Source organism: Pelodiscus sinensis, chromosome 27 (assembly GCF_049634645.1).
Source record: "Pelodiscus sinensis isolate JC-2024 chromosome 27, ASM4963464v1, whole genome shotgun sequence".
Taxonomy (NCBI): domain Eukaryota; kingdom Metazoa; phylum Chordata; order Testudines; family Trionychidae; genus Pelodiscus; species Pelodiscus sinensis.
The window spans coordinates 12,283,332-12,305,852 of record NC_134737.1 but is presented as its reverse complement, the minus strand read 5'-3'; the positions used below and the strand labels follow the sequence as shown (position 1 = coordinate 12,305,852).

The 22,521-nt window shown below is 53.9% G+C and overlaps 1 protein-coding gene across 2 annotated transcripts in view; it reads right to left on the bottom strand.

Annotated features, from left to right (window-relative positions):
• DEF6 (DEF6 guanine nucleotide exchange factor) overlaps nucleotides 1–22,521 on the bottom strand; it is a 49,149-nt gene that overhangs the window by 11,479 nt on the left and 15,149 nt on the right. Inside the window, exons 1-6 of one of the 2 annotated variants that reach the window (XM_075910415.1) lie at nucleotides 18,445–21,494; nucleotides 14,517–14,657; nucleotides 9,267–9,452; nucleotides 4,698–4,925; nucleotides 2,457–2,603; nucleotides 1,277–1,385 (exon numbers count right to left, since the gene is read on the bottom strand). In XM_075910415.1, coding sequence (XP_075766530.1) covers nucleotides 1,277–1,385; nucleotides 2,457–2,603; nucleotides 4,698–4,925; nucleotides 9,267–9,452; nucleotides 14,517–14,657; nucleotides 18,445–18,501 — 868 coding nt within the window. In that variant the 5' untranslated portion in view covers nucleotides 18,502–21,494. Of the gene's footprint in view, nucleotides 1–1,276; nucleotides 1,386–2,456; nucleotides 2,604–4,697; nucleotides 4,926–9,266; nucleotides 9,453–14,516; nucleotides 14,658–18,444; nucleotides 21,495–22,521 lie in introns of those variants that run through there. The other variant, XM_075910414.1, reaches the window with a different exon arrangement.

Here is a 22,521-nt window from a genome sequence, read left to right as displayed (position 1 = left end):
CCCACACATGTAACTGCTGAAATTTAATTAAACAAACACATTTTAACATCCTTAACTATCACAGGGCTCAAAAAAGAGCTAGATAGATTGATGGAGGTTAGGTCTATCAGTGGCTATTAGCCAGGATGAGTAGGAATGGTATCCCTAGCCTTTGTTCATCAGAGGCTGGAAATGGATGACAGGGGAGGGATCACATGATGATTACCTGTTCTGTTCACTCCCTCTGGGGCATCTGGCATTGGCCACTGTGGGCAGACAGGACACTGGGCTAGATGGGCCTTTGGTCTGACCCAATAGGACCATCCTTATGTGCTTATGTCACCCTGGAGCCAGTGGCCAAGCCCAGGTCTCCTGAGTCCCCATCTAATGCTCTATCCGTTAGGCTGCACTGCCTCATTAGTTTGTTCTTAATGGTCAGTTAATAAGCATCTCTCAGTTTTGCACCAAAGTGCTTCACTAGTGAGACAGATCCGGCACCTGACACAAACTGTGGCTACCTCTGGGGTGGAGCGAGGGCGCTGACTGACACATAGCTCACCAACAAGGGAAAAGGGGAACTCCGAAGGACATGGAGAGAATGTCCTACCCACCCACTTGTAAGGGAGACAGAGAATGCCAAGAATCAGACTCCCCATTCCCCTCCTCCCAGACCACCGGAGAAGCAGCTGGCTCACTGAAGTTAGGGGACTTCAGAGAGGTAGCCAAGTTAGTCTGTAACAGGAAGAACTTCAAAAACAAGAAATAATTGAGCACCACCTTAGAGACTAACAAAACACGGAGATGGGATCATGAGCTTTCATGGGCACAGCCCACTTCTTCAGGTGACTGGAGTATTAAAAGTCCAGATCCAAGAATAAATAAGGGAGGGCGGGCGAGGGGTGGAAAGGGTGGGAGAAAAAAATAGTGAATTAGATTGTTCCAGTTACAAGGGCTGATAAGAACAATTCTATAATGAAGAAGTGGGCTGTGCCCTCGAAATCTCGTGATCCCATCTACATGTTTTGTTAGTCTCTAAAGTGCTGCTCAACTATTCCGTTGTTTTTGAAGTTAATGGGAGTTGCAACTAGTCTCTGCAAGGAACTGGGTCTTAGTTGTATAGGCCTGGTGCCCTGTGGTGGGGGCAGAGCATGCAGAGGCTCACAGAGAGCTCAAGGGCAGAAGCTGCCTTTGCCACGCATGGTTTCATCTCTTCCTTCCACGGAAGCATCCCAGGAGCCAGAGGAGAGCAGGATGGAGGGCGAGAGGAAGGGAGGGGCGCGGGTGCTGCGGCACAAACCTAGCGTCCACTCCTGCCGCTGCCTAGTGTCCGAGGCGCTCATCTCGTACGTGCGGGAAGAGGTTTTCACGCAGAACATACACCTTTTCCCGTCCCGGTCAGGCAGGACCTGCGGAGAGGGGAAGGAGTTACTGCTACTGTGTCCAGAATAGCGCAAATCCCCACTGTGCCCTCATACCCATTCCTGGAAGGGAGCACAGCCCCCTGCCACCTATCCCACAACCCCAAACTCCCGCCCAGGTAGCTCCCCACCCAACCCTTCCCTTAGGGCCCTTTCCTTCTGGATGGAAAGGGGCAGGAATTACAAGGGAGAGAAACATCTTTCCTCCCCCTTCTCAATCAGCCTCTCCCAGGCCTTGTATAAATCGGGGTCCTGGGTTCACCCCTCCTTTGCTGGATGGAAGCCGTTGGGGCAGCCCATGGCAGCGTGCCACCCAGCCGCTATTGCTAGGCAGGGTCCCAGTAATGGGCGGACGTCGCCACCCCTGAAGACACACAGCAGCTTAATTGCTGCCTTGCTGCTTCACAGGCTAAGTCTGTTTGATGAGCTGACCCTCGAGGAAAGCCCTGTATGACAACCATGTCCCTGACAATTTCTATCACTATCCTGACAATTAGTGCCAATTGTAGCCGTCGTTTTTCTGTTGGGGGGGGGGCTGGCTGGGAGCTGGGCTAAGAACGAGCAAACTCATGTCACACAGACTACGTCTACACTGCAATAAAAAAAAAGACGCGTTCTTAACCTGTGCTAGTCAACTTGGGTTCAAAGAGCTGCAGGAGTGACCCAATAGGGTTATACTCATGCTGCCAACCCGAGCTAAAACCCACAGTGCCGTCTCTGTGCTACAGTTTGAACCCGCCCCAAGAGCGCCGGTGTTCTGAGTGGCGCTGGACCCAGAGAAGAAATGCCAGCAGCCACCCTTGTGCCCTAGTTCTGAGGAAATCCTGCTCTTCTGGTTCTTGTGCACCATGGCAGCCGGGCAGCTTTTCTAGCCTGGAGCAGCCACGGGGCTGCTGGGTTAACCGAGGTGAATCAGACTGAACTTACGTCCCGTGCTCTCTTTCTACAGGTGCTGCTGGGGCGCTGTCGCCCGTAACAGCAGCACTTGGGGGGGCGCGCACACCGTGGAGACAGAGTGGAGCTGCTCTTGCCCCTCTCTGCCGGTGCCCAGCGAGTTACCTCCACACAACAGTGCTTGTCCAAGGCGATGCTGCCCTTCTTCTCCTTCCGCTCCTCGCTCATGTAGTAGGAGAGGGCGCTCGGCTTGAGCGCGAACCATCGCTCGGACCAGTTCCGCCGCAGCTGGCCCTTCTTCCAGAGATAGCCCTGTGCCCAGGCAGACAGAGGGGGTCTCAAACAAGGGGCCGCGCCAGAAAACCCCTCTGTGCTGAGTGCCATGGGGGGTTGGCACCTGGCTCCTGCCTCGATTGGCTCACTTTGTGCCCAGCCACCAGAATCTTCTCACTGCCTCTGCAACCCCTCTCCCCCATGCACATATTGGTGCATGCTGGGAAATCTGCTGGGCCCCCATCCCATAATGCCTCTGGGAAGACGGAATGCCTAGCAGACACGCATGGAGCACTGTGCTCCAGGGTGTCACACTGCACAGGTTTCTGGGAGCAAGAAGAATCAGCCAAACCAATTCAACATGCATAGGCCAGAGAGCCTGTCCACATAAGCAAAAAATCCCCAGGGGGCCGAAGCAATTATAGAAACACAGGGTTGGCCAATAGCACCACTGGGTTTACTGCTATGAGCCATGGTTAGAGCCACTAGGTGACTGGAGAATCTAAGCGCCGACCTGTGGAACTCCTTGCCAGAGGATGTGGTGAAGGCTAGAACTTTAACAGGGTTCAAAAAAGAGCTAGATAGAGTCCTGGAGGTTAGGTCCATCAATGGCTATTAGCCAGGATGGATAGGAATGGTGTCCCTAGCCTCTGTTTCCCTGGAGGCGTGAGACAGGGGAGGGATCATGTGAGGATTGCCTGTTGTGATCCCTCCCTCTGGGGCATCTGGTATTGGCCACTGTCGGCAGACAGGATACTGGGCTAGATGGGCCTTTGGTCTGACCCAGTGTGGCTGTTCTTATATGACCAGCTCTTTCCCAAAGGAAACCCCCCCAGCGCCTGTGCTCCTTGGCAGCCAGAGACACAAGTGCTTTATAGCTCAGAGAGGTTGGGGGCAGGACTGAGATACAGAGAACCCTTCCCCTTCTCCAGCATTTTCTATTCAAGGCTCTCTCTGTGCTTCACCAGCATGAATTCCACCAGCCTCCCACTCCCACGGGGCAGGCGAAAGCCATCTCTATCCGGCAGGTGAGTAAAACCGACGCAGCGTGACTTGCCAAGGACTACACTGGATGACGTAGAACCCTGCGCGGAGACAGAGTTTGTATCCACATGCACATCTGCACCCGCAAAAGCGATCTGTGGATATCCACATCCACGGACGCGGCTACCGGAGGATACAAATATCCACGGATCCACAAGGCTCTAGAGACTTAGCCAGGGTTATGCAATGAAGTCTACTGCCATTCCTTGCTATAAACAGTAGGTAACACCATCACTACAGACAAGCTGCCAAAGGCGCTGCCTGCCAGCAAGGGTCTGTATTCTCCTAAGCAAAGTATTAGAGGTTTGAAAACCAGCCTGGTTGCTAACCAGAAGGGCTGGGTAACTGCGCGGTGGCCGGACGGGCCTGGCGGACTCATCGCCTCAGGGCCGATTTATCCATTAGGCACAGTCGGCACAGTGCCTAGGGCCCACGATACTTTTAGGGGACCACACAAATGTTTTAATGTCTTTTAAAATCAGAAGAAAAAAAATGAACTTTTAGGGTCAAAGAAAATGTTTTAATTTTTTTCTCACATCAGAAAAAAACGAAACTTTTAGGGCCCAGGAAAAAATATTACATTTTGCCTCAAACAGAAAAAAATAAAATGTTGAAGTATTTAAAGTTATATCAAAAATAATTTTTCATATTTTTTTTTTATGGAGGGAGGGGCCTATGAAGGCAAAAGTGCCTAGGGCCCCCGGAAGTCAGAATGTGGCCCTGCATTGCCTGGCTGTCTTGGCGTCGCTGCAGAAGAGCCCCTTGCACGTACGGTTCCTACGCGCGCTCTCAGAAAGATTGGGGAAGGAGGGAGGCTCAGCGCTCCGTCCAGGACCCTAACTTCACCCCTCCCCATGGGCTTAGCAGGTTGGCCTGATGACCTTATCCATGTGGAACTGGGGTGGGGTGGAAGGTTGTTCCCAGAGGGTGGAGGAAGGGCCCGGCTTTGCCCCTAGCTGGCCAGACGCACCCCGCCCCTAGGCTCAGCCACAAGGTAACATGGGGCAGCCCACTTCTCCTGTGGCTCCAAGCCCAGCCAGAGCCGCTCTCCTGGCAGCTCAGCTCCGCAGACCCCAGCAAGCGCCTTGCCTGTTTGAGCACGTCCTCAATGACCTCCTGGTACACCTCCTCAATGGCCATGCTGACGGCCTCCCGCTCGATCCCCCGCAGCAGCTTCCCCGAGTTCACCAGCTCCAGGAACTGCCAGACCGTCATGCCACCCTGCTGTTGGGGGTCCTGCGAAAGGTGGTCTTCCAGCTCACAGCAGTTCAGCTCCACATTCATGGCCATGCAGACCTTCTTCAGCAGGTACTCCACCTACCAGTGGAGGGAAAGCCATTTCCACCTGGGCCCCCCGAGACCTGGGAGCACCCCGTTTCCAGTGCAGGGATCCCCAGAGACTTTGGCCCACCCAGTGGATCCATGGGAACCCTCTTTTCCTTCTCAGGACACCCAGAGATCTGGAGGCAATCCTACTGTACTCCACCGACACTACTGTCACCCCCAAAACTCCCAGGGAGCTGGGGGCACCCTCATTTCCAGCCCTGGGATGCAGGGGAACTACCATGCTCACTGAAAGGCAGTAGGAGAACCACCGTTTCCACCTGAGCCTAGCCTCCAGTAGCCCACCCCAAAATTGAAAGCAACCAAAAGTCAGTGAACAATTTTGAAAGTGTTGGCCTGTCATTTTACTAAGTACAGTTACCATTGCATTCAGTTTTATTCTGTGGGAAAGAATAAAGTTGGGACCATTGCTATTTCTGCCCCCTTTATCACCTGGCAATTACCTGATACGCACAAACAACTGCTGACAATTAAGGTGTGTCTAAACTGCATGGCTCCATCGATGGAGCCATGTAGATTAGGCTGATAGGCAAAGGGAAATGAAGCCGCGATTTAAATAATCGCGGCTTCATTTAAATTTACATGGCTGCCGCACTGAGCCAACAAACAGCTGATCAGCTGTTTGTCAGCTCAGCGCGCTAGTCTGGACGCTCCCGCGCCGACCTGAAAGCCCTTTATCGACTTCCCCGTTATGCCTTGTAGGATGAGGTTTACCGGGGAGGTCGATAAAGGGCTTTCATGTCGGCAGGGGAGCATCCAGACTAGCGAGCTGATCAGCTGTTTGTCAGCTCAGCGGGGCAGCCATTTAAATTTAAATGAAGCCACGATTATTTAAATCGCGGCTTCATTTCCCTTTGCCCAACAAACAAATCTACATGGCTCCGTCGACCGAGCCATGTAGTCTAGATGTGGTATGCTTAGCCATGCAGTGGTATGCTTAAAGCATTTTAAATTTGGTCTCAGCATGCCACCACTAGGTTTCAGAGTTAACACATAATTTCAGCTGACTGGGTGAAACTCACACTGCTCAGATCTGACTATTTCAGGATGAACTGTTTACAGTAGCTTGCATTTGGGAAATGTGTTTTGCAATCATAAAGACTAGAAACTTACTTTTTAAGAAAAGTTTAAATCCTGCAGAAATCTGTCACGGGGGCTGGATTACTACCTCAAATATGCTGCAGCTAGGGCATATGACAGGTGTCTCATACCAGTGTCATAATCTCAGCGTCAGCTGGGGATTTCTGGTCCCCCTTCTGGCTGTTACTAAGATCAGAGCAAGTTCCTATAAGATGGGGTGGGGGGGGGGAGAGAAAGTCTCCCAGAAACTGGATCAAAAGGTCAGGAAATCACCTTGAAAATTTTAAAAAAGTAAATCAGAAAATAAAATGAACCAAAAGCCCTATCAGGAAGTTTTGGTTTTTGTTTGGTTGTTTTAACTGAGGGTTTCAGCCACCTCTCATCTTCTGAGGGTGGAAATACCTGCAGCCTAGGCATGAAGAGCCGCGTCTGACATCCATGCAAACCTGCTGAAGTTATTGTGGTTTAGTTGGGGTGCAACCCAGGGCACGGGACAGCTGCAGCCCCAGGTTTGGAGGTACACCCCTGCTCCCAACTGGCTACTACAGAGGAGAAGGGGGAGGCCCCCTTACACTGCCCCCTTTCCAAAAAGCAGGCGAAAGCCCCTAGGCAGCACCACTCAAACAGAAAGATGATTCAGTTTGTTAAGGCCTGTGGAACAGGAAATACCTCTCTTGGGGAACAGGAAGTGCGGTTGCTGCGTATGCATGCGCACAGCTCGGGTTTTTGCTGATCTCAAGGGGAGATGGAGCAAGAGCAGCAGCAAGACAGCTGCCAGCCGTTTGAGGTCATCCCCCGCAGCCTATCAGTGCGCAAGCCAGGCCAGACAATCCCTTTCTTGCAGGCCAGGATGCTGTTAGCTTTGGAGCCAGCATCCACAGGTTTCTTTTCCCAGCTGGGGGCTGTGCGGATTTGCAAACCACCTGTCGGGGACTAGTTCTCCACTGGGAGACCATAGAAACCTCCCTCTCTTCCTGCGGGCCTCGCGGAATTTAGAGATTATGATTAGCCGCTTTGGCCGAGCGGTTGGGATTCTTCGCCTTTCGTTAACCCTGGGGAGGCTTTGGGCGTGTGCCAAACGCCCACCTCTCCCCAACGGGCAGACTCCATTGCTCCGTAGCTGCTCACAGGGACCACAGCGCGGCCCGCGGGAGTCCAGCTGCCTTAACCTAACGGGTGCAGATTTTACTCATCAGGGAAGCAAAATGATGAGAAACGTTCCCCCCACAGCACTCTGAGCTTAGGGGCGCCTGCGGCTTTCACTGTGCCGCGGGGGGCTTGTTGCTCCCTGTGTGTTTTGGACAGGGGGCAGTGCGAGGAAGGGCGGTTGACATGCCCGCAAAGGCCAGGCTGTAAGCCCCAGAGCGTGCGCAGCAGCAGTCCCAGGAGAGAAGCCGTAGCCCCATCCAGCCTCATTACAGACCTGGGGGCTTGAAGCCACCCACCTTGCAGCCTTCAGGCTCCCATACTTTGGGCTGAGAGTTTCTGCTGCTCACGTGGCCCCAGCGCATGGTACCAGCTGATCCTGGACACAGATCAGGCAGATGCAGCGTGAGCATGCCAGGCCTGAATCCCCACCCTCCCAGCATCTCCTGCACCACGGAAGCCAGCAGGAGCAGACAGCAAGCGTCAGACATGGTTCTCCCCAGGCCTTGCCCTGCAAAGAGGGGTTGAAAATGCCTGCCCCTAGGGGTGCCTGGTGCAGGGAGAGCCACCCAGAGGGGCTTGTGGGAGCACCCCATTTAGCAAGTAAAATTCTGGCAGGGCAAGGGGGGTGTTGCAGCTCCCTGGAGCTACCTCAAGTCGCCTAGGCCTGTCCCCACGATGGAGGCAGGGGCCAGCTGAGCTGAACAGCCAGGGTAGCACACCATACAAGACAGCGGAGAAAACACATCGTCTCCTCGTGAACTTGCTCACACCATGGGGCAAGCTGGTCCACGTGCTCGTGGGCAGAGGCCTGGGGAGGACGGTTGGCTTCCGCACGCTTGTTCCATGGCGAACATGCCGATCTAACCCACCTTTCTCCTGGCTCAGCAAGTGATTAGCGCAGGGGGCGCGGAACCTTTTCTGGATCAGGGGCCGCTGACCCACAGAAAAATCAGTCGGGGGCCGGGCACGAGTGAGAAGCCAAAAAACCCAGCCCCTCACTGAGGTGGCCCCGACTGAGAATCAGAAAGACGCTTCCCACATCCCCCTCGCACGTCAAAGCCTAGGGACACCCAGGCTAGTCGATTGTGTGCGCTCTGGAGGGGAGGGGCTGGAGTGCCAGCAGTGCCCTGAGCCTTGGGGGGCCCTATCCAAGCAAGCTGGGGGGCCCATTTGGCCCCCAGGCCTTAGGTTCCCCACTCCTGGCTTAGAGCCACTTCCCAGATCTGCGGGACAGCAGCCCGGTGAGGAACCAGCCCAGACGCTTATGCAGTATCACCCCTCTTCTCGTGAGCCATCGCTGCACCCCTTCCTAGGGCGGCTGCATGAGCTGCCCCCAAGGCCTCGGTTTATGCGTGGGACAGGCAGAGCACAGGCAGCGGTGGCAGGAGCATCCTTCACCCCAGCCTCTCAGCCCAAGCAGGGAATTCAGTCTCCTCCACCCATTCAGCCATTGGCCTCACTGTTGGGACTGCCAACAAACCCGGCACTACCTCACAGATGGAGGCTGCCGCAATCGATCTTCTGGCGTTTGATTTAGCGGGCCTAGTGAGGACCCGCTAAATCAAACGCTGAGGGCATCCCCATCTGCTCCTTGGGAGGAGTAAGGGAAGTCGACAGGAGTGTTTCCCCATCAACCTCCTGCTGTGGGGCTGGTGGGGAAACTCGAAACAAGGTACCGTTGACTCCAGCTGTGAAATTAACATAGCCGGAGTTGTGTCTCTTAATTCAAGCTCGTCCCTTAGTGTGGGTCTGACCTGGTGTCAATTATAATGGGGGGGGCAAGAGTTTGAGGGGTGATCTCCAGCCCCACTGAGACTGGTCTGAGGGGAAACAAACTAATTCCACCTGGCCAATGACACCTTTGCTCTGCACCAACCCAGGCTGGAATTGAACCGGCGCCATTGCGGGGGGAAAAGCTTGTGTTTTCCGGTACCAGCCTGTAGCACTATCCTTTGCTGTAACAATGCAAGGTAGTCATGAAAGAGGTGCCACTAGACCAGCTTGCATCAGTGTGTTATTTGTCAGTCCCGGGGGGAAGCTGGGGAACGGAGGGTATGTGAAACAGACAAGAAGAAGAATTCCTACCTCATCTGGGACCATGACAAGAGGGTATTTGTCTTCAGAGAGGAAGTTAAAGAGACACCAGAGCTTGAAGGCGTCCTTATGGGACACGACGCTGTTCCCATTCCGGTCGGGCTTGTAATTCTTCTTTGCCGTCAACGTCCAGCACAGCTCATCAAAATCCTCCTTGACGAAAGCCCCTTCCTCCACCTGCAGTCACAGGCCAGGAGCCAGGGAGGGCGTTATAAAGCACTGGGCATAACACACCAGCCTACTACAGCGCCTGTCATCTCAGGAGTGCCAAGCGCTCTGCAGACCTGAAACCCCTTATCGCCCCCGGGAGGTAACACCCATATCATAGCTAGGAAACTGAGGCACGGAGAGGGGTTGCAACATGCCTGACATCACCCAGCATGTCACGGGAAGAGCGGGGACCCGAGTCCCAACTCCCAGGTCCTTGTTCTCCAAACAAAGCACGCTACCGGGAACCCAGCGGTCAGAGCAGTAGGGGCTCTGCTACAGAATTGCTGCCTTTCGGCCTGTTACTGATGCACCCACCACTGGAGAACCTGGGGCATCATGTCATGACACCCACCTTGTAAGTCTGCCAGGCTGACCCTTCCCTTGTCAGACAGACCTGGCCATTCTGCCATTTATGCCCAGTAACCGAAGGCAGCAGAAGATACATAACAGCCAATACCTGGCATGCACAGGCATTTCCATCCCTGGATTGCAAAGCTCTTTATGCAGTAGGGTTGGTCTCAGCTATCAGCATCCCCCTTTCACAGGTGGGGAAACTGAGGCACAGAGCAGGGGAGTGACTCACTCTAGGTCACCCAGCTGTGCAGAAGCAGAGCCAGCACACTGAGGTCCCAGTCCCAAACCTGATCCATCTGTGTCATGTTTCAACAGTTTTCAGGCATGGGAACTAGCCCTTGAGCACATGGATCTGAACATGACAGTGTCATAGAATCATAGAATCTCAGGGCTTGCAGAGACCTCAGGAGTCATCGAGTCCAGCCCCCTGCCCAAAGCAGGACCAATCCCAGCTCAATCATCCCAGCCAGGGCTGTGTCCAGCCAGGACTTAAAAACCTCTAGGGATGGAGATTCCACCCCCTCCCTTGGGTACCCATCCCAGTGCTTCACCACGCTCCAAGTGAAATAGTTTTTCCTAATATCCAACCTAGATCTCCCCCACTGCAACTTGAGACCATTGCTCCTTGTTCTGTCATCCGTCACTACTGTGAACAGCCTCTCTCCATCCTCTTTGGAACCTCCCTTCAGGAAGTTGAAGGCTGCTACCAAATCCCCCCTCACTCTTCTCTTCTGCAGACTAAACAGACCCAAATCCCTCAGCCTCTCCTCATAAGTCATGTGCTCCAGCCCCCTCATCATTTTGGTAACCCTCTGCTAGACTCTTTCCAATATGTTCACATCCTTTCTGTAGCGAGGGGCCCAGAATTGGACGCGATACTCCAGACATGGCCTCACCAGTGACGAATAAAAGGGAATAATCACTTCTCTAAATCTGCTGGAAATGCTCCAACTAATCTGCCGTTAGTTTTCTTGGTTACGAGGGCACACTGTTGACTCATATCCAGCTTCTCGTCCACTGTAATCCCCAGGTCCTTTTCTGTACAACTGTTGCTTAGCCAGTTGGTCCCCAGCCTGTAACAATGCTTGGGATTCTTCCGTCCCAAGTGCAGGACTCTATACCTGTCCTTGTTGAACCTCATCAGATTTCTTTTGGCCCTACCCTCCAATTTGTCTAAGTCACTCTGGACCCGATCCCTACCCTCCAGGGTAATTACCTCTCCCCCTAGCTTAGTGTCATCTGCAAACTTGCTGAGGGTGCAATCCATCCCCTCATCCAGGTCATTAATAAAGATGTTGAACAAAACCAGTCCCAGAACTGATCCTTGGGGCACTCCTTTTGATACCGGCCGCCAACCTGACATCGAGCCATTGATCACTACCCATTGGGCCCGACAGTCTAGCCAGCTTTCTATCCATCTCACAGTGCATTTATCCAATCCGGACTCCCTTAACTTGCTGGCAAGAATACTCTGTCCAGGGGCTTTCACAGAGTTAATGAGCCAGTGATTACTTGAGAGCTCCCTGACACGCAGGGAATACCGTGACCGTGAGTACACAGGGCTCAATCAGATCTCAGCTCTGTAGCACTTTTTCTCCAGAAGGTACTTCACAAACTGTGTGTCCCCACCCCCAAGTCAACTGCATCAGGATGCCCCCCAATAGCACAGCGCCAGGGTAGGGTGGGAGGGAACGTTTGGGACTGTAAACACCAGTGTAATCCACTTACTCTTATCAACCGCCCCCTTCCAATCTTTCATGGCCTGGAAGACAGAGCTGGGTTTTGAAACGTCTTCTCTGAAAGGCCCACCCACAAGAAACTCGGTGTAGTTACTCCTGATGGGCTGAGCAGGGCTGACCTAGTTAGGGCTCAACCCTGTGATTCCAGAGAGTCTTAGCAGGGCAATGAACAGGGTGTAGCTGTAAAATACTCCTCCACTGGGACTCCTGGGCGGAGACAGAGCCTGCGACTCCCTCGGCTTCCCTGGTGCCGCTTCACTGCAGAGTAGGAGACCCCCAAGTCTTGGGCTAAATAGGTTTGTCAGCGAGTGGTCAGCGACCCGATCAGCATGAACTGGAGTATCGAGTACTCGCTTCCCCCCGCTTGCCACCGCTATGAGAGGCACCAAGGGGGGGCAGGAGACGGTGCCGGGGGGGAGCCGGCTTAAGAGCTGGTTCCCCCCAGCACCGGCTCCATGGTGCTGTCTGCCTCAGAGGCAACAACGGTGGGATAGGGGAAGCTGCTCCAGCGGTAGCCCCTGTCCGCATGAGTTCCCCCACCCTGTGGACAGGGACTGGTGCCACCAAGCAGCCCCAGTTGCCGGTGGCCTATGCTGGCCATGTGCAGGGGCTGCTGGACTCAGCGCGAGCTGGGACTGAGCAGTCCTGGCTCATGCCGCTCCGGGATGCTGCACCTCTGCATTTTAAATGTAGGAAGAGCCTGGTGGCTTTGGGAGCCAGCACAAGCTGGCACTGCTCAGCCCCGGCTCCAGCTGGCTCCTGGAGCTATCCCCATTGAGACTAGTCGATTAGTCGTGGAGTCGACACAAATTGTATTGACTACACTAAGGATGTTAAATATCGGTTCATTTACTAGTTGACAGGCACTTCCGCGTTCCTTCTTTGAAATGTACAGGAGCCCCAACGGGGGTTCTTGTGCATTTCAAAGTTGGAATTCCGCCTGCAGCCCGAGCCAGCCTGAGAACTCTTGTGCATTTCAAAGCGGAGGAGCCCGCATGGAGCCTAGAGTCAGCAGGACTTCCCACTGGCCCCGGACCGCATGTGGGTGCCAGCTGTGAAAGTCCTTTCACAACCCAGCTCTTGTCCTGAGTCCTGAGCTGACCCTGGCTCCATGTGGCATTTCAAAGCGGAAGCTCCCGCATGGAGCCTGGGGTCAGCGGAGGACTCAAAGTCCCCCACTGACCCCAGGCTCCATGCAGCAATACCGCTTTGAAATGCCACACAGAGCCGGAGTCAGCTCAGAACTCCACAGCTGATCCCAGGCGCCGCATGGCATTTCCACGGAACCTAGGATCAGCTGGGGACTGCCCAGCTGACTCCAGGTTCTGCGGAAATGCCACATGGAGCCCAAGGTTAGGTAGGAAGTGACCCCCAGCTCCACGCGGCACTACCTCTTTGAAACGCTGCAGTGGCGTTTCAAAGGGGCAGCACTGCACAGAGCCAAGGATCAGCTGTGTGGTGCTGCCCCCTTGAAATGCTGCCATGGGCTCCTTACCAGGCTCCGTGCGGCACTGCTGCTTTGAAGTACCCCATCCTCCCACCCTTCGCTGCCTCTATCTGATAGAGGCAGCAAAGGGGGGGGGGGCGACTATCCGATAAGCATTTGCTTATTGAACAGCCAACTAGTCCTTAACATCCTTAGACTACAGCATTAGCAAGATAACTGCAATTTAACATCCGTAGGGCTAAGAGCTCCATGAGTGGACAGCTGACAACATTGGAGACTAGGGGTGTTTCCCAGCAGAGGTTTCGACCACTATGGCCCCCGCTCCAAGCCCCAGCAACGTGCTTCGCTGTGCTGATTCCTTTTGGTGAGATGCTGACACATGGGGCTACGTGTGCACGGCTTGGCTTCTTTTCCTAGCTGCAGCTACGAATAGGCCAAGGCACATCCTAGGCGGGCAACCTCCCCTACTGAACAGCGGGCACACCCTGTCCTGCACAGGGTGACACACCCTGAGCTAAGGGGGAAGCACACAGGGACTGGCAAGCAACACTGAACCTCTGAGCCCCGGTTCGGTTCTGACTTGCCAAGCGCAGTCACCTACTCCTGGCTAGCGGAGTGTCCTGTTCCAGCACTAGACTAAAGAAGGGGGCCCCGCCGAGCACAGTGAAGAAAATTGCTCGTAACTTTTCCTCTCCCCGCATGCCCAGAGGAAGCAGCCCAGAGAGCAACAAGTCACAGCGACTCGGTTCAAGAAACAACTTTGCCTTTGAGCTACAAGGAAACCCCAAATACCTGTCGCTTGAGGTGTCAACTGCTATTTTTGTCCTCCCTGACAAACCACCAAATAGGGCAAAAAAAAAAAAAATCATCCCACTCAAGGAGAAAGGACTGAGCTTTCCTGCTGGGTTTTCCACCTCCGGGAGTCAGAGCTACGCTCCCCTTCCTGGAAACACTGACTCACCCTCGGCAGGAGGTGGCGGAGTGGAAGGGGTGACTGTTTGCAAAGAGCAGCCAGTACCATTCGGCGTTTGCCTGTCTTTTGAACTCCCCCTCCCCCGGCAATGGGGCGGAAAGGCCTGGAGCCGGGTGGACAAAGCGGCCACCGGCGGGGTGAGTGGGAGGGGACGGGGTGATGTTTTACCTGGATGGCAACATGCATCACGGGGGTAAATTAAGGCCTCAGGCTGTTCTCAGGGTAACCCCCCGCCCGGCCCCTAGCCAGGTCAGTTCCTCTGAGGCTGTGAATCCGTTACAGCCTTGTTTAGGAAGCTTCATTTCAAGCTGGAGCCATTGGTGCTTTTAGCTCTGGAGGTCTCCAGCCGGCCACGATGGCGGCCGTCAGACACCGACTCCTCAATCCCATCCCAATGGTGCTTCCCAAGGAGAAGACATCTAAGTCCACAAAGGGGGGTGCCCTAAAGGGAGAGGAGAGGAGTGAAATGCCACCAGCCCCCAAGCAGGGGGGGGCGAGGAGAAAGCAAAGGGGCTTACCTTGTCCAGGATGTATTTGTTCAGGTAAGGCATGTAGCCCTGGCTCGACACCGGCCCATCGTCATCGTCCCGGAAATGCTCCTCCAGCGCCACTGGGTCGTGGGGGATACGCAGCACCGTGTACAGGTTGTGAGAGAGCACCTGGTGGGGGAAATAAAAACAGATGCGCTCTGCAGCTTCCCCACATGGCAACGAGCCGACGGCTCCCACCAGGCGCACATGGACAACGGCCAGCCGGCGCTGACCAAGCTAACCAGCAGGGCCTGAGCCTGGCTTACTGGCTGGGCTAGTTACCGCTTTAAGAGCGGGGTGTTTGCTGGGCCTGCTTGCAGGCTGAGTGGCTGGAGGGAAGTGTCCGAGAACCAGCGCAGAACAAAGTGGAGTGAGTTGGACCCTTAGGGAGCAGCCTGCTTCTCCCACTGGCTTCTGTCCTTGTGTGTTTTGGTTCTGACCGGTCAGAGATGAAGACTCGTTATAGTGCAGCTTTCGCGCTAACGTCTCTGTTTATATGCTGTGAACGCAACACGCGTCTGCCTCATCTAGGCATCCTCATGCTCCCACAAGCCGTCAGTGATGTGCTAATTGTGTAACAACGGAGTCCCCCAAAGTACCCCAGTTTAGCCTGGGATAAACTCCCTGTTCCAAAGGTACGGCTGTGAGCGGCAGCGCGACGATAGGGGGCATCCCAGTGTTTATTTCTCCATTTAAAGCAAATTAATTTTTCATGGCTACAGTGAAAGGCGGGGACCCAGAACCACAGAGCGAACAAACAGTTATTAGGGTGCCCTTAGAACTTGTCCCTGAAAATCCTCTGAGCATATTGATAGCGATGTTCATTCGGTGCCATTTGAATCGGGGGCCGGAATTCCTCCCCCACAAGTTGTTACTTTGCAATTCAATTTTGGCTCTTTTGAAGAATGGCGGGGGGGGGGGGGCATTCTTTCGAGATACTTTGAGGAGATTCTGTACCTGTGCAGACCTACCCAGTGGACTATGACTAAGACCCTCTTGATGCTGCAACAATACAAACACCAGCAGGACAGGAAAAGCTGGGCCACAATGCCGTTCTTCTTAGTTTGGTATGTGCTGCCTAGATGCTATGGTGATGGGCATGTTAGTATAACCTACGTGGCTCCTGGGTGTGGTGTTCTCTCCTGTCTAGTGGCACCAAAACCACTGAGAGGGAGATTAATGAGTCTGCTGTGCAGCCTTAACTAAGAGGCATGTGGCTTTTTTAGCTCATGCAGCAGAGCAGGGGGGGGACAACAATTTCTGCAGGGGGGCCACCTCCAGAATTTTGATACATTAAGGGAGGGAGTTTGGGTGCAGGAGGGAGCTTTGGGCAGGGGATTGCAGCATAGGAGAGGGTGCAGGGTCTATGGGGAGTTGGGTGCAGGAGGGCATTTTGATATGGGGCAGGGAGTATGAGGTGCAGAGTCTGGGAAGTGCTTACTATAGGGGGCTCCCAACCAGCAGTGCAATGGGGCGCACAGGCAGATTGCCTGCATGCCACGGTGGCCCCACACTACTTAAAGCAACTGGCTTTCATAGAATCCCAGGGCTGACAGAGACCTCAGGAGTCATCAAGTCCAGCCCCCTGCCCAAAGCAGGACCAATCCCAATTAAATCAATCCGGCCAGGGCTTTGTCAGGCTGGGACTTAAAAACCTCTAGGGATGGAGATTCCACCCCCTCCGTAGGGAACCCATCCCAGTGCTTCCCCACCCTCCTAGGGAAATAGTTTTTCCTAATGTCCAGCCTAGACCTCCCCCACTGTAACTTGAGACCATTGCTCCTTGTTCTGCCATTTTTCACCACTGAAAACAGCCTCTCTCTATCTTTGGAACTTCCCTTCAGGAAGTTGAAGGCTGCTATCAAATCCCCCCTCACTCTTCTCTTCTGCAGACTAAATGAGCCCAACTCCCTCAGTCTCTCCTCATAAGTGATGTGCTCCAGCCCCCGAATCATTTTGGTCGCCCTCCGCTGGACCCTCTCCAATGCGTCCACATCCTTCCTGTAGTGGGTCTCCAGAACAGGACACAGTACTCCAGATGTGGCCTCCCCAAAGCTGAAAAAGGGTCATAATGGCTGATGCTGGCAAATGTGTCTCTGCATAGCTCTTGGTGGGGGGAGGAGGCAGTGGGTCTCCGTCTGCTGCCCACACCCGCAAGTATCCACATCTGCATCTCCTAATGGCTGGAAAGCAACCAATGGGGAGCTGTGAGGATGGTGCAGGGGGGTGAGGCCCCATAGCGCCCCCAGCTCTTAAAGGGCATAGAGACACGTTTGCTAGCAGCAGCTGGACGCTTCTAGGAGCAGCACAGCTGGGACCATAGCCGACGGCCTGCCTGGACCCCCTGCTGAGCCATGGGACCTTTAGAGGCCTCAGAGCCATGGCAGGCTAAAGGAAAATGTTTGGCCAGCCAGATCAGATGCATAGGCCGTATTTTGCCCGTCCCTGCAGCAGAGTCTCATGCATTTTGCTCCAGAGGACCCAGGTTCGACCACGCTCACCGCTGACCGGTGTCTGTTGGCGTTACATTTGCAACTCCTAGGCAAATGGACTTTGCAGCAAATATGGATAAATCCCTAAACATCCTGTGCGTGTTAACTCCAATGAAACACATCACTTGCTTTGCATGTTTGTTTTCTGGGAGGGTTCCAATTCACACCGGACACTATTTGCACCACAAACCATGCACTGATGCAAAAAAGAAAAGTACTCAACCAACCAGGGAAGAGAACCATACCATGTGACCTCAGCCACCAATGAAGGTTGCCAGGTGTCCGGTTTTCTACCGGACAGTCTGGTTTTTGGGCCCTCTGCCTGGTAAAAAAAAATCCAGAAAATACGGGACATGTGCAATGTCTGGTATTTCCTGGTTTTCTAGCTGGGCGTCAGGCGAGACCTGGCGGGGGCGGGGGGAGTGGCTGGGAGGCGGGGTGCGATCGGCACTGGGAGCCATGGTTGTGTGCCAGGAGGAGGGGCAGCGCGGTCCGTGCTCCTGCGCGCTGGTCAAGCGTGTGGTGGAGCTGCAGGCAGACTGACTCACGCAGGACGGGAGCACCCTGAGATCTGCACAGCCCGGGTCAATCTTGCTCCCTGCTGGCTGATTCGCTCCCCCGCCCCCTCCTAGCCAACTGGTTGGCTGATTCTCCCCGACTTCTGCTCCCGGTCTAATCAAGACTAATCAAAGCAGCTCGGATTCCAAATTTCAAACCTTCAAAAAGAAGGCGGGAGGAGAGTATCAGCCACAGCCTTTGTGGGGGGAATTGCAGACAATCTCATGCTGCCTGCAGACAACACACAGATCTCTTTGCAAGACAGACACACGCAGAGCGTCCGTAGGTGGCAGGCAGCACGGAAGAGCTTAGGGCAGCAACGGGCAACCTAGCCTAGTGGTCACACGAGGGGCCCTCCTTCATCTCAGCGTGAGATTGTCGTACCCAAGACGCTGTCCCAGGATAGGGCCTAGAATTTGTGGGATGCCGATTGAACCGGAGCAGCGCTGTGATTGGATGCAGAGGAAGCGCACGGCCCCCCTACAAAGAGATGGAGCAACACGCAGCCCCAACCTCCTCACCCCCAGCACCATGGGGAGGGCAGGGGGCCTGTTCCCAGTGTCTCCGGATCCAGAGCACAGGGATGGGCAGGTGTTTGGGGGCAGCAAGACTCCGCCTACAACAGGCATTCTGGGGGAGGGGTGCGGCTGGTGGTTTGGGAAGGCTACATCTCCCCGCACCTGGCATACCTGCTGCCCATAGTGGGAAGGGTATTTCCAGCCCTGGGGGTGGTGTCAGATGTCGACATGCTGGGAAAGGTCACTTCAGGCCAGACTTTTAAAGGTATTTAGATACCTCGGGGGGTTCCAAAGCACCCGGGTGCCCAACCCCCATTGATTTAAATGCATTTGGAAATCCCTAAATACCTTGTAGGCCCTCAGCTCCCGGAACAACTCCACCGCAGGAAGGAAACTGAAGACCATGGAGTGAGGAGAATTGGTCCCCAGGTCCACCAGTGACTCTCACTGTGGGATCTTGGGGGGAAAAAAATCCCTTCACTACCTTGCCTCAGTTTCCCCATCCATGCAATATATGTATTTGCCTTCCTCCTAGGATGCTCTTGAGATTAAATTATTTGCTGTGTGGGAGGCATTAAGGGAGGGGAATGTCGACAGACCCGGGCAGGGGTAGGACTGCACTCAACAATAATATTAATAAGCCATTACTAATAGTCAAACATGCCTCTAGAGGGGAAGCAGGCAGGGGAAAGTGAGAGAAAGCGGCCAGGAGAAAGCAAAGCACGTGCTTGATGCACGCTGGCCTGAGAGCGCTGGGGGAGAATGCTGTGGAAGGTGCCCAGACACACAGCGCTGGGCCCTTTTGGCAAGGCTGCGGCTGCGGCTTGTCTATCTGCACACGTGGCCTTCACACTGTGATCCAGAGCAACCTGCTGAGCCAGCCACCCAGGAGGTTAACAAGCACCAGTGCTGGTGGATACACCTGTGCACAGGCCACACGAGAGGAGCAGCAGTGAACTTGCTTCCCAGTACAGTCGCCCCCCAGAGACCCCGGCTGAGAGCAGGGTCCCCTCGTGCGAGGTTCACACCCGCAACAAAACCCATTTAAAGGGTTTACACTGAAAACAAAGACAAAGGGGGAAGGACACTGAGGCCCGGGGCAGGGTAGTGTCTTGCCCAAGGTCACTCAGAAGGTCAGTGGCTTCCCAGTCCCTTGAGCCATACTGCCCCCTCTCTGATCACAGGCTGTTGGGCTGAGGAGACCGCGCACGCTGAGAGTTCACAACTGGCTGGCCACAGTGGCTGGAGTTTCATTTTCAAATTGGCTTTTGTTTGATAAAGTACAAGCCTGAGGTTACACGAGAGGCTCGGCATTTGGAGCTCTTCTTGACCAAGTCAGTTCGCATTAACATATTGCCTCCTGCCCCCTTTTAAGTGCAGTGGGCGTCTGACCATACTGCTGCCTACGGCTGTATGATACAAGTACCAGGTACAACATTAGCTGAGATCAGGAGTGGAAGAGTCTGCTTTATCCCAGGGTCCTAACTCCCAGGATGGGTAATCAGACCCCCTCCCCTTCATCTGCTCCACACTGCCTGTTTGCGTTGCTGTGTGCTGTTAAACAGCAACCACACCCACCCCAGAATGAACTGCATTTTGCCAGTGGTGGTGGAAGCAAAACGTCTTACCTACACGCCGTGTATTAGGAGGCTCAATTCATGAATGCCTAGAAAGTGCTGTGTAGCCTGCAGATGAAAGGAACTAGTGAAGGGCAAGGAATCCTCACTGATCAACAGCATTAGGGGGTGGGAGATGGCCAGGATGCGTGCCAACCAATGTTCCCTCTATTTTTTTCCATCAGTGTGCAGAATAAATGTTGTTCTGTGCACCAAGGCATGTGTGAATATGCACCACCTAGAGAAACACACACTGCTGGTGGTCTGCTAATTAGCTGGTGGTATTTGACTCTCTCCTAGGTGGTCACCCGAGTGCTCAGCTTACAGGGAACACAGGTGCCAAGCCTAAGGTAAGAACTTGGAGAGACAAGATAAGGGTGCGGTAACTGTGCTCACGAACCCGAGTTGCTGTGCACGGATACCTCTGCTTGCACGCGCTCCTCTATGGTGTCTGTGCGCATGCGTGCAAGCACAGCCAGGCCTGTGCAGTGTTTGTTGGAAGGAAGGTGTGATAACCAACAAGGTGGAGGCTACAATGCAGTACAGGATCAAGCACCGAGTCTGGACTGACCCAGCTCCACAGACCCTGCTTTCCAGTGTCCTTCACTGGGATGCACAAGCTGCAGTATCCAAAGGTCCAGGCCAAGCCACACATGGCTGGGACAGCACCCACCCCCACGAGCAGCTCACTTGGTTCCGCATGTTTCTTTCCTCAGCTGCGCTGAAGCCGTTTATCAGAGCTCTCCATCAAACCGCAAGCAGCACAAGACGTGCTCTGGGAGCTCCCTCCCCCTCCCGGAGCCAGGCTCCTGCCTTTCTAACCAAGCCTCGTCCCCATCTCTATGGTGATGCAAAAAGTCGTGTCCCGCCCCAAGAGCCAAGGGCCTCTGCGCCAGTCACGGATGGTTGGAGCTGGACTCCTGCCCAGAGGCGGGTCTGAAGCCCAGCTGTGCAGCTGCCAGTTCCTCGCAGTTTTGCAAGAGCAGCATCAGCACCTCCAAGGAAGTGCTCCATGAACACCCCTCCCTGGGCAGGCATACACTAACAGGGGTAGGCAGCTGGGCTCGGGAGCTCAGGTGATTCCCTTCTCTGCTCACTTCGAACCTGGGGCTGGTTGATACGCAAAAGCCAATGTTTATAGAATCATCGTTATAGAATCCCAGGGCTGGCAGGGACCTCAGGAGGTCATCAAGTCCAGCCCCCTGCCCACGGCAGGACCAATCCCAACTAAATCAACCCGGCCAGGGCTTTGTCAAGCCGAGACTTAAACACCTCTAGGGATGGAGATTCCACTACCCCCCTAGGCAACCCATCCCAGTGCTTCCCCACCCGCCTAGGGAAATAGTTTTTCCTAATGTCCAACCTAGACCTCCCCCAGTGTAACTTGAGCCCATTGCTCCTTGTTCTGCCATCTGTCACGACTGAGAACAGCCTCTCTCCATCCTCTCTGGAACCTCCCTTCAGGTAGTTAAAGGCTGCTATCAAATCGCCCCTCACTAATCTCTTCTGCAGACTAAACCAACCCAAATCCCTCAGCCTCTCCTCATAGGTCATATGCTCCAGCCCCCTAATCATTTTGGTCACCCTCCACTGGACCCTCTCCAATGTGTCCTCATCCTTCCTGTAATTGGGGGCCCAGAACTGGACACAATACTCCAGATGTGGCCTCACCAGAGCTAAATAAAGAGGAATCATTACATCTCTGGATCTACTGGCAATGCTCCTCTTAATGCAACCTAATATGCCATTAGCCTTCTTGGCTACAAGGGCACATCCTTCCTGTAATTGGGGGCCCAGAACTGGACACAATGCTCCAGATGTGGCCTCACCAGAGCTGAATAAAGGGGAATAATCACATATCTCGATCTGCTGGCAATGCCCCTCCTAATGCACCCTAATATGCCATTAGCCTTCTTGGCTACAAGGGCACACTGCTGACTCATATCCAGCTTCTCATCCACTGTAATCCTCAAGTCCTTTTCTGCAGAACTGCTACTTAGCCATTCAGTCCCCAGCCTGTAACAATGCTTGGGATTTTTCCGTCCCAAGTGCAGGACTCTACAATTGTCCTTGTTGAACCTCATCAGATTTCTTTTGGCCCAATCCTCCAATTTGTCTAGGTCACTCTGGACCCTAACCCTACCCTCCAGTGTATTTACCTCTCCCCCTAGCTTAGTGTCATCTGTAAACTTGCTGAGGGTGCAATCCATCCCCTCATCTAGATCATTAATAAAGATGTTGAACAAAACCGGTCCTAGAACCGATCCTTGGGGCATTCCGCCAGAAATCAACCATCAACCTGACGTTGAACTGTTGATCACTATCTGCTGGGCCCATCCTTCCAACCAGCTTTCTAACCGTTTTACAGTCCATTTATCCAATACATATTCCCTTAACTTGCTGGCAAGAATATTGTGGGAGACCGTATCAAAAGCTTTGCTAAAGTCAAGGTATATCACATCCACTGACTTCCCCATGTCCCCAGAGCCAGTTACCTCATCATAGAAGCTAATAAGGTTGGTCAGGCACGACTTGCCCTTTGTGAATCCATGCTGACTATTCCTGATCACTTTCCCCTCTTCCAAGTGCCTCAAAATGGATTCCTTGAGGATCCCCTCCATGATTTTTCCAGGGACTGAGGTAAGACTGACTGGTCTATAGTTCCCTGGATCGCCCTTCATCCCTTTTTTAAAGATGAGCACCACATTTGCCTTTTTCCAATCTTCCGGGATCTCTCCTGATCTCCTTGACTTTTCAAAGATAATGGTCAAAGGCTCCTCAACGACATTTGCCAACTCCCTCCAGTACT